This window comes from Anser anser (assembly GCF_964211835.1).
Source record: "Anser anser genome assembly, chromosome: 11".
Classification (NCBI taxonomy): Eukaryota; Metazoa; Chordata; class Aves; order Anseriformes; family Anatidae; genus Anser; species Anser anser.
Genome location: NC_139732.1, coordinates 5,398,538 through 5,411,192, shown reverse-complemented (window position 1 = coordinate 5,411,192; position 12,655 = coordinate 5,398,538). Strand labels below are relative to the sequence as shown.

Genomic DNA, 12,655 nt, shown 5'->3' with positions numbered 1-12,655 from the left:
GTGAACAGTCTCTTTTGATGATTCTGGCTATAAAGTCTAGTTTCCCAGGAGGCTTAAAGAACTGCTTTTTATTTCAGGAAAAACACCCAACCTTAAGGACTTGCACTAGCCATTTTAATAAAAACCACTTTAGTGTTACCTGGAACTTGAATGACTTCCATCCTGTCCAGCAGCGCAGGTGGGATAGTAGCTGTAGTATTGGCTGTAGCTATGAAAAGGACTTGGGACAGATCGAAGGCTACATTTAAGTAGTGATCGGTGAAACTGTGATTTTGTTCTGGATCCAAGACCTTAACAAGAGTGAAAATAAAATTGAGGCATTTGCTCCACTAGACGTAAATAAACTATACACATTTTTTTAATTGGATCTGTCAATCTGACTTTACATTCACAAAATATAATACGAATATTATTAAAGCCTCAATACTCTGCCTAGCTCTGACTACTTTAAACTAGATTCCATACCACATACCAAAAAAAAAGTTGGTAAAAGAACCTTTAATTCTGTCCTATTGACAGCAGTACTGAAATAGATCCTACCTGTCCATCGCTTTGCATTCAACATGAACAATTCAAACAGCACAATTATTTTTAACATAAAATGTGCATAATGAGGTTAAATTATAAAGTTGCATATCAGAAACTGCTGGAAGCTAATTAACTCAGCACAAGGGATATATCACATATTGCTACCAAACGTTTCTGTGACAACTAATGTACCTCCGCTACAGAACACTGCTGATTTTAAGAATTTACTTGCTTAAAATGTTTTCTGAATCTTCTCTTTCAGCTTCTCCCTTTTTTTTTTTTTTTTTAAACTTCCTGATGATTGCTCTTCAAGTTTTCTAATATGCAATACCAGCAACAGCTCCAACCACTGTAGCCAGCATAACTCTTTAGACCGGCAGTTGATGCCAAAGGCTGAAGAGGTCCTGTGTAGGTCACTTCTCATGGGACTGAGGTCACTGCGAGCCATTTAACTCTGCATCCAAGATTCTACCCTTCCTTCTGATTTATACTGTTGGAAGGTAACAGTTCCTTTCATTGTTAGTATACTTACAATTATTTTTAAAATAGTAGTTTTTCTTCAGTGAATGAACAAAATAAAACTCACTCCACCATTTTCTTCCATAAATGAAACTATCAACTTCTCTTTTGGCTGGGTCACACATAAAAATAATCGGTGAACAAAGTTCTTCCTCACCTTAAAATTCACTATCACATTCAGTTCATAGTATCAGAAACTGACATTTCTGACCAATTTATGCAGAGGTAAAGACAAAGGTGATGGCAAATATATCTGAATAAGTATTTTCAGCTCGCAGTGATTTTCTTCCTGTTTATTTTTCAAATGATCATTTTACACTAAAAAAGTTCAAGACTGCTGGAATTTTCACTTAGCATATTAGTAACAGGCTTTCAAATTAATTTTCCACATAATCTCTTGGTATCTTATTTGTTTTGGGGAACCCAAAGTGGGGTGCAATATTCTAGATGCAGCCTAACAAGTGCCAAGTAAGGGGACAATCACATCCCTTTATTTATGGGCTATGTCCAGTTAACATAACCCAGGATGCTGTCAGCCTTCTTGGCTGATAAGAATGCGCTGCTGGACCACATTCACCTTGGTATTAACAAAGATTCCCAGCTCCTTTTCAACTGATCTGCTCAGACAGCCTTTCCTCAGCTTGTATTCTGGCATAACACTGTTCTTTTCCAAGCTCGGGACTCTGCACTTATCCTTGCTGAATTTGTCAGGTTCTTGCTGGCCCATGCATCCAGCCTGTCTAGGTTTCCTTGGATAGCAGCCCTGCCCTCAAGGCTGTGACTGGTCTCCCTTAATTTGGTGACATCTGCTGATGTGATGCAAGTGCATGCCATCACCTCCTCGAGGTTCCTGATAATAGCAATAAAGAGGACAGGTCCCTGTACAGCCTGTGGTACTCAGAATATTACAGGCCTGCAGACAGAGCCAGACCCACTAATCACTACAGTCTGAGCCTGATCATCCAACCAGTTTTATACCTGTCTAGGTGTCCACCCAGCCAGGCTGCAATTCGAAAAGAATAATGTTGTGGGTGCAACTGGCCCAAGTCTTGCTAAAGTCAAGGTCAGCTACACTCACCATTCTTCCTTTATGCACAAATTCAGTCATTTGTCCATCACAAATAGTAACCTGGTCAGTCGGGACTGATTTACCTGGGTAAATGCAGTGACTGCTCCAATTCACTGTGCTCCTGCTCAGGCACTCAGAAATGCGTTGTTTACCACCACCTATGTACCGCCCTCACTCCATCCCCCCTTGAAGTATTGCCACATTTTTTCTTCCCACATGATGAATTATCAATGCTATGCTCACATGAATTCTCATGTTTCAAATAATGGGACCTATGCATCTCCTGAGAAATGGCACACTACTGTCAAAATAATTTATCTGCCCATACCCAAATGAATGCATGCCTTGTCTTAGCAACTTGAATTATAGCCAAGAACAGTGTTTATAATCCTAAAAAAAAAAAAAAAAAAGAAATTGAACACTTCTTAGCTAGTTAGGAAAGAAACAATTCTTAATTTTCATTACTCTTAAATTCTGTTAAATCTTTGAAAAGTTAAAAATCTTCAGAATAGAAATGTTTTATGGTCAGAACAAACTATCACTTTTTATAGCAGGTGTCTGCATGCATGTTTATCTCTTTCTCCTTCTAGTCTCTAACTAGAAATTCTTACAATTTGTACTAAGTGCTAGGCTGCTCATTATAACATCGTATTATTATAAAATAGTTGTACTTGTGTGCAAAATGCTATCTGATAAAGGTAAAGCAAGCTGTAATAAAAAACAACTTATCTAAGGAATACCTAAAAATATGAATTATCTGACATTTTCTACAAGGGTTAGAGTTTCTTTGGACTAATAATTCTTTGTTACGGTATCAATTTCTTAAGACATAAAACAGGACCATGCCTACACAATCAAAACAGATTTTCCAAAGCAAATAGAACTGTTCTTTAGCTAGTTATCTGTGCTAAAGTTCAAGTTCAAAAGTTTTCAGATACACAACTAATAGAAAAATATTAAGTACAAAAAGAACATTTAATGAACAAAACATCTTGATTAATTTATGGCCAATAGCTCACATGTCTACAAAGGCTTCTCTGTACCAGCATTTTATTACCACAAAATCCAGAATCAGTTCCATGAACATTTAATTGCCTGGCTATGCTCCTGGTCTAATTTCCTGCATACAAATACTCGCTATCAAGCACTTGGATCCATTTCTATTTTCTTCTGTTTTAAAGTGAGGTCATCTAAATTTAGACTAAAGCATTCCCTTGTTGATGAACAGTAACTGGAAATAAGAAGACATTCTGCTTTGCCTAAGCAACAACTCTCCAGCAGCACTAGACCTAAACACATATCCGGCAATTATAAAACATCAAGCTTTGCTTCCAGGCTTATAGGGTATGGCAATTTCCCACACTGTGGACAGTCAGTGAGTGTTTAACACACCTACACAGTAAGGAAAAAAAAGAACGCGCAATTTATACTTAATGATGGCACTTACCAAACAAGAATCAGCAGTCTGAAAAACAAATATGCTATCTAGGTGACCAGTTGCTATTGTTCTTTTACATAATAGCCCCCTTCGCTCATTCCAGATGGACTTTCCAACAGTGTACACCACGAAAAGCTGTCACGTTCAGGCACGAGTTCTCCTTTACAAGAGGTAAAGCACCTGCTGCAGGATGTTTAGACAGCAGCAGAGATATACACATCTCATGTGAGAGCAGCCCCGACATGGTTAGCAGAGCAATTACTTCTCCAGATGCAACTTCTGGTCAATTAGCAATAACTTACATAAAGACCGCAGCCCAAGCAGACAGTTGGAAGCTAACCTAACAGCCTCTACTGGAATAATCCACAGTAGAAGCTGAGCTGAGTACCACTGAGAATAAGGCTTTAAAATATGGAAAGCAGAAGCATCCCAAAACAACAAAAAAATACCCAAAATTCAAAGACAAATAATTAAAAAATAATAATTTAATTTGCTCTAACACAGCATTTTTCATATTCTAAACACTATATTAAACACTACCATTAAAAAAGAGTCAATAAAATGACTCTGTAGGCAAATACCACTAGAATCATTTACTTTTATCCCCAGCCACAACCTCCCAGCTACAGAAGTTAACCATACTTCAGTCTGACAACTGAGAAGCTTATAGGATTATTTGCTAAATCATTTCAGTGAAAATGTGCCAGGCTAGCTCAAAAAATTTAGATAAATATTTTACTAATCCAACTCATTTTGACTGAAACAGGTAAAGAACAATCACAGAAGCAGTTCAAGCTTTTCAGTGATGGCATGGTAGCCTCTATAGTCAGAGAGAACGTACAAAGGGTAACAGTAACAGATAACGTACAGGATAACAGTACAGCAGTTTAACGAACTACTAAATATACACAATACCAAAATCATTAAGTACGTTAACAGTGAACAGTCTGAAGTGTTCCAGTTTAGTGAACCCTTGCTGTGCCATTACCTTCCTCATCCCCTCCTTTCCTCTTCAGCAGTGCTAGGACAGAAAGATGTGCACAATCTTCAGTGCTAAGATGATGAGGAAGGGCAAGGCTCCTCATCTCTTCCCCATACCCTTGAAGATACTTCTTCCTCTCTATAGCACACTACTAGAACAAAACTGCTAAATATGCAAGTCAGTGGGAGAAGGAATTACACTGGAATATCATCATATTTCATACGCCAGGGAAAGAGAAGGGACGAGCAAGGTTCTGGCAACTCATTACTGCTCTGTACTGCAGACTCCTTTGATAAATGAAACCTGCAAAGCCCAGGCCTCAATTCATCTTCATCATAATAGCCTCCTGTAATCCTAATTAATAATATCTCAACAATTGATAGATATTACAACAGTTATCTTCTTCACCAAAGTCCCGGATTTACCTGTATCTTTACGGAAGTCTCAACTCTTTGTGGTAAAATATACCACGTACTTCAAAATTAGATTCATTTGTATCTTGATCTGAGTCCCAAAGTTGAAGAAAAAGCACACTCCCAGGCAAACATAATAGCTGACTTATGGAAAGCAAAGCCATGTGCCACATCATAATCAGTCAAGGAGTCGGAAACCGTGACTTACATGAAAAATTTTGCTTCAGCAAGTTAATCATAACATAAATTAAAGAAATGCTGCTAAAAGAACATGCAACTAATTCATATTCCATGCTAGGAACAGTGCTTAGCTCCAAAATAAGCTTGTATTAAAATTGTTCCTAGAAATAAAGGGAAAACTTGAAAAAAATTTGGCTACCTTCTGGCTGGTCAACAGTTCTTTCAGATAGCTAGCAGCATTTGGTCATTAAAAACCAATGCCTTAAAAATCCTCCAAATATATTTAAGGCCTGAAGAGTCTTTAAATATACAGAACACATAGTACAACATACATCTTCGAGCTTAAGTACAGATCACTGACATTAAAAACATCTTTCTTAGTATACTGTATGACAGCATTTGCTTTGTGCACAATTGAGAGAAATTCATGAACTTCAAACATAGTATCTGGTATTTGAGTAAAAAAGCTAACACTTCATGCTATTTTTCCTCCAGTAATTCCTATTTTCCAAGTCCAATATTTTAATTCTTTTTAGTTACAAATGAAAAAATACTTGTAATTTGATATCTCTTACCTCTAGTAAGGCTGCTGCAGGATCTCCCTGCAAGCTCTTGCCCAGTTTATCAACCTCATCTAAAAGGAATACTGGATTGTTAACTCCAACCGTCTTCAGCCCATTGATTATTCTGCCAGGCATACTGCCAACGTAGGTGCGTCTGTGAGAAATAAATGCATGTGGGGAAAGAGGAGTCAGATGCACGAAACAGGAGTAGAAACATTGAAAACAAAACTCAAAAATGCAATAATAAGCGCCTTATAACAATTCTTCCTTTCTTGCACAACTTTTCGGAACTAGTAGATAGAAATACGGAATATGCATCTAAACTAATATAAGCAATTATATTAGAAGATGGAAATTCCAGTTCCATGTTGCACTAGTTGGTCTAGAAAGATGAACTACATATCCACTAAAGAATATGGAAACTTTATGGCTTACAGGCATTCTGCATGATTGTACAAGCATCCTTCTACTGTACGAGCAAGCAGAAACAGATTTGGGAACGTTAATACTACAATTTTAATAAGATGATACTGGGTTTTTGTCATCACAATAGAGTTTACACAGCACGTTACAAATTAGGTCCAAATTCCAAATATGCTGAAATGTTGATATGTACTGCTTTAACTGATACTCGTAAAAAGAATCCTATCAACATGAAATGGGATCTGGAACAGCACAGTGGAACAAAAAGGTATCTGAATTTATTCTGCAAAGCTAGTAAAACTTTTTTCACAATAAATACAGATATTTTACATCCATACATATCAATTGTTTGCTGTATTTATCATAGCTTTTTCTGCTTGTGTTTAACTAATCAAAATACAATAATTAACAGTACAAAATGCCGACCACTCAGAAGAAAGAGATACATGAAGTGCTGAATTAGAGTACCTATCTCATGACACTCAGAGAGCAGATATGCAGAACAGGCCTGCTTTGCCGCATGATCTGTTTTAACACAGTCCAAAATAAACAGGATGACATTTAGAATGATGAAACCAAAAGTATCATGGGAGTAATTTCAAAACATACTAGAGAAGACCTTAAATATACTAGATAAAAAACACCAACAAACCACTCTCAAAACACACAGCAGTTATGTTAGTTCCATATAATATTTGACAACAGAGGGCACAAACTGCAGTTACTGTATTTAATTCTGGATCTGAGCAAAAATAAAAGTTGATAAGATCTTTTAAATAGGCAGAAGTACAATAGAATTTTAGTTTGCTTATTACCACCTCCATGAGACAGCTGTTACAGACTGGAGCAGACCAATGCAGTATGCACTAGTTTGTCGTCACCTCACTGCTTTTTTTGTAGAGCTGTACTCTGCAGTGAACAAGTGCACTCCTCTCCACTGAGAAGTACACTATATAACATTTATTACTGATCCAGAATCTGCACGGGGGAGCTATTATACTAGCATGTAACTTCATTCTCCATCTGCACACACCAACCTTGCCAAAAGCATGAAAGGATCCCATAAAATGCTATCAAAAAATTATGAGACAGAAGCAGAACTGAAGTTCACAGAAGTGAATCACGTGCAACCAAACTAATCATTGTACCAATTTTCTGTTTTTTTCAACAGGGTGCTTACTGCACCAGTAAATAATTTTATATGCTTCACAGACAATGCAGCCTGAATATTTTTAATATTCTATCTATACCAGTAATAAGATAACGTATTTAAGTAAACATTAAACCTTCTTACTTGCTTGATACGCTATTCTCAAGTACATGCTTAAAGACAATACACTGAGCACACGTGTGTATTTACACACACTAAGTTTTAGCTGATCCTTTTAAATTCTATACATTTTTGAGATAACTGTGTTCCGACTGGTTATAGAAAAACAGCTTTGGCTTATAAACTGAATGGAGGTATACTGGGTTTCTCTAGTCCAGGGAAAGTAATGAGAACAACCAGCTCTTTCTCTGCCTTTACCATCTGACTGCAGCAAAACAGTTCAAAAATAAAAGTACTAGGTACCAAAAGATTTTCTGAATAGCACGTGTTCGTTCACACCCTTGTACCCCTCACCGCTTTAAAAAAACTTTTTTTTTTCCAAAAAGAAACACTTAAAAAAAACCAGGGATTTTCTTCCCTGATAAACAGCAGAAATTGTTATTCACAGATTGAAATGCACTTTTCCCCCTCAACCCTGAAACCAGACTTCAATTCACAGTCATTTTAGTTTAAAGTAGATTTGGGTATTTAATGACATGTGAACACTTGCAGAAGATTCTCATATATACAAAATCTTTCAGTAAAATTGTTGTACACATTCAAGTTCCTTAATATTGCACAAAAACCAAGCACTAGGAAGGATGAAACAATGCATCAAGATGCAGTGATGGAAAAACAGAAAAACAGACAGGTACTCAAGCCAATTTGTAACAAGTCACATGAAATTAACAGATCAGAGAATATCAAGAGTATCAAAATCAAAGGGCTTTTAAAGCAAGAGATGAGAAAAAGATTCCAACAGTTACAGCAAATTATTAAAAGATTCTTTGTTTAAATGCATTCTATCCAAAATAAGCCCTGGGTCATGAGCTACCACATAAAAAATAGGAACGACAGTCCAACTGAAATGGATCTACTGTTACTAAAAGGATGAAATGGTTACCTATACAACCCAAAAGATCTTCAAGAAATCAAAGGCCAAAATTAAAGGAACTTTTTGCAAGAAATATGGAGGAGTTCTGCAAAATACCATCGTCTCCACAGAATTAAGGATAATAGATGATAAAAGTACATGGTGGCTAAAGTATTCTGCTCTTCCTTTCACTACTTAACAATTGACTAGTCTTTCTCTTCCTCCCTCTTGTACATTCTTCTTCTCATTTGCAATTTAAATTGTCTCTAGATTTGGTAAATCAAACAATTAACTTCAATGTAAATGTTTAATCAACATATTACATTTCAGATAAAAGCATGTTCAAGTTTATCTACACAATAGAAACTTGGGCCTATAAATTTTAGGATAACAAATACCTAGGTATCAATTTACTCTTCTCATGTGTAACAGTCTGAATCTGTGATACACCTTCATTTATCACAGATGGACAAATGCCTATTTCATTATGCTACTTATCAAAGACTCACGATCCTCAAGGTGAGTAACGAATGCTAATGCCATACGTTTAACGACAAAGAACAATAACCTAGTATTTTACCTTAAAAATACAAACAGATAGCCTGTTTTACTTCTAAACAGTTACTATGAAACACAACTCAATGAAAGAGTCCTCTGAGAGGGAGACTCGGCAGATATTTACATATAAAAACACTACGATATTGTAACATTAAAATTACAAGCAGATATGGCCTTTTATCTGTCTGGACATCAACCTTTGCCTTGTAACTTGTGAAAATGAACATTGCTGTTTGTGAGCAGCAGCCACCGACTGTAAGGATGTTATTCTCTATTTTCATTATTTTAACAAGGGTTAAAAGAAAGAAAAATGATATTCTAACATTAGCATTTTGATATAATGTGCCTTTGCTCATTTTTTGACACATTGTTTCTCTCCATGTATTCAATCTAGAAACAGAATCAGCTCCTTTCCATTTAAAACAGGAAGTTCAGATCAAGTTTCCTGGCTGTCTCTCCTCTCTAGTAGCAGCTGAAAAACACCTTAAGAGTTCATGCCACAGAAGGTCTATAATTTAGTAATCTTTTTATTTTTAAATCAGTGAAAAGTTACCCTTAAGAAACACTAGAGATGCACAGCCTGGCATCAGGAGCTACCTATCATAGAAAAGACAGGTGGAAAATCTAACTTGATCAGCTCTCCCAAGGTACACTAGGAATGTTAATGAATCAGAACCCTTAAAGCAGTCTTAGTATTATGGACAAAAACATGACCCAATTTCTTCATGTTGTTCTATGACAAAAAGTTTTAAATTGTTTTTAACTACAGTGGTTTTCAAACAGCAGAATTAGGAAAAGATAACAAAGCTAATGCCTCTGGAGATATTATTTATGAACCTACTTGCAAAACACCACAGTTTTTTTTTTTTTTTTTCCAAGGTCAAAGGTTACATTTGTAAAGCACTTGCGTAGATGCATCTACACTTCGTAGTTGTGTAACAAAGCTATTCTGCAGGGGTCAAACTGTTTGTTTGTTTTTTCCTAGTACAACAAGGCCTGTACTATGACTGGTCAAGAACTGCACCTTTTCACACACAGATGCACCTGAACAAATCTTCAGCATATAGCTAAGCCAGAAGTAAACTATCCAAGCTTCTGGAAAGTGAAAAGTGCTGATAATAAACGAAAGAGTGCTTCACACAGGGGAGAGAAAGAGATACACGGTGATCTCACTAGCACTTCTATAAATGAACGGTGCAATTACATCTTTCCTTTTTAAAAATAGAAAATTACACACATGCAATACAGAAGATCATACAGTTCATGCACGGAACAAAGTATCAGTACTGAGGAGATCTTACACTCAGTGAACTTCTTGGGTAACAGATTTTTTTTTTTAAATACAAGTTACCAACAAGAATAAAAGAGCAAACTTTTACATATGGTGTAGTTGAGTTGTACATGTAACAACAGCTGGAGGATGTCTGATAAAGCAGTTCTGTTTTTGTACCAAGATGATGACTTCATTTGGGGAATGCAGAACAGTAGTAGCTGCTCCGCACCCAATCAAAAAAGACTCACAGAAACCCCAGCTGCAGGCACATGATCCAAGCTTCGACGGTAGAAACTGGGCACTTGCAGATTGCCCTAGTTACACCTCACACAGAACAGCACACTGACTGAGACACCACCGCCCTCTGTGCTGCAATCCAATACGTTTTGCTTTGCTTGCTGAATCTAGCAGTACACCCCTTTCACCTGCGACAGTAACATGCTGCCAAAGCGAATGTCATTTCAGGCACTATCTGCTTGCAAATGAAATGGATCCACAGTTTCTTTCTTAATGTTTTAGTACACTCAGTACATTCTGTAAACGTTTAGTACATTAGTAGATACATATACTATTGTTTTTCTGCAGTGTTAATAGAAACTTTTAACTTACACCTTAAAGCCTAAATGGGAGCTTTGAGGAGAAAAAGAAGGGCTCCCAACATGTAGTACTGGACGATCAACCTACTTAACAGTAAAACTCAGGAAACAGGAGCCTATGTCTCCTCCACGTTCAGACGGCTTCTGTAATTCCTTTCTATGACTGCTGCTGGAAGCACGATACGGATTCACTTGACTGGGATTAACTTGGAGGATCTATTCATGCAAAAGGACATTACAGAGAACAGTTTACAGAAAGGCTGTAGTTTTAACTTGATTAAATCTGAGAAGCAGAAATGCAGAACAAAAACTGAAGTAGAATTAAAAAAAAGTATTCAACTTGGTTTTTACTTACACAAACCTTGCAAAAGCAGTCGGTTACAAGGGACTCCTACTAGCTGCCATGAAATTCTAGTATTCAACCATACAGTCATTTGTTGAAGAGTAACCACATAAAACTCTTGTCAGTTCTGAATAGTGTTTTTCCTTTTGTCTTATCAAATACTTCCCATCAGCTAATTTTTTGCATTTTTTTTATAATGAAGATTAGCTTCTCACATGCATTAACAATTTAATAATGCCTTCAAAAATACTATAATGACAGCCACAAGCACCTGAACTTGACAGTTTTTAAAGTCATTACATAACTGTAGCCTTCTGTATTAGGTGTAAGTGCAAGACAGAAAGCCAAAAATAAAATAAACAGTAAGGAATTACCAGCAATTGAGTAAGAGTTGATGACAGTTTTACTTTTGTTCATAATGTCTGTTTCACAGTCATGGTCTCCCTTTCAGAAATGCTTGATTTGTACTGAGCTCTGGAAAAAGTTACTTAATGTCTGTAAATGCTTAGTATTCAACAGCCTCTAGTGGTTCCAGTTCAAACAGCAACTGGTAGTTGAATTATGTTTAAATTGCTTTTAGGATCCATACCATAAGTAATTTGAAACATGAGAATCCTTACTTACTAAAACAATGACACTTTGTGAACTACAGGAATAACATCCAGTGAAGAAGGAGGGCAGTCTTGCTGCTTTTTCCATTAGTATCCAAGTAAACTGGCAAGAAGGCCAGATATTGCAAAGGTTTACAAAACAATCACAGACACAGTGTTGCTAGACACTGAAAAATGATATATTAAAACAAATGTATCTACAACCTTCTACTATGCAATATTTAGCCCTCCAGTGGCTGCTGGGTATGTTGATTAAAGCTACCCTAAGAAAAAACTTACAGATGATCATTCAAGCTACATGCTCTAGGCCAAGCTAGGTGTGTCCAACAGTGGAAAACAAAACCCTGCAGATTTGCGACAGAAGAATGTGTATAGGAATAAACACGTATTACTCATTTTCCCAAGGGAGCTCAACTAAAGGTTTACAGAACAACTCTGAATTTTCAAGTTGTCATCAAGTACAAAACCACTGTTTCAATACTTTTTCTCCCATGTTCTGGGTGAAGAAGTGACTGATCAATAATATATTAAACTCTAGATTCCTAGTAATACATTACATTCCGGATTCCTAGAAGTTTATGCACAAGAATTTCATCACAAGATTCCCCAGTAAGTCTTCTACATTCCTCCCAGCTGGGACTCTGAACTTCCACCACTCCAATGTGCTCACCCATACAATGAGCTTACGCACTGACAAGTTTGATACCACAAAATAAACTTTTGTTAGGCATTTAAGTTTTCATTAAAATCAGAAGTGAAGTGATAAGAATACCAAAGTCTTTTTTATGCCTTGAAAACAAAAAGAAATCACAGGATAATCTGGAACTGAAGCAACACTGACGGTGTATTCTGAGAGCTGAAAACAGCAGCACAGCCATGGGGCAAAATTATCTGCTACACGGCATCATCAAAGAAGTGATAGTTTTAATTTGCAATAATTTGCCAACTGCTGTAAGGAGAAATCACATAGTTTTAC

At 36.6% G+C, this 12,655-nt stretch overlaps 1 protein-coding gene across 10 annotated transcripts in view; it reads right to left on the bottom strand.

Annotated features, from left to right (window-relative positions):
- LONP2 (lon peptidase 2, peroxisomal) overlaps nucleotides 1-12,655 on the bottom strand; it is a 116,587-nt gene that overhangs the window by 19,845 nt on the left and 84,087 nt on the right. For 9 of the 10 annotated variants that reach the window (XM_083852216.1, XM_083852218.1, XM_083852215.1 and 6 more), the window contains 2 exons: nucleotides 5,705-5,846; nucleotides 140-290 (listed from right to left, as the gene is read on the bottom strand). In XM_083852216.1, coding sequence (XP_083708342.1) covers nucleotides 140-290; nucleotides 5,705-5,846 — 293 coding nt within the window. Of the gene's footprint in view, nucleotides 1-128; nucleotides 291-5,704; nucleotides 5,847-12,655 lie in introns of all 10 variants that reach the window. The other variant, XM_083852213.1, reaches the window with a different exon arrangement.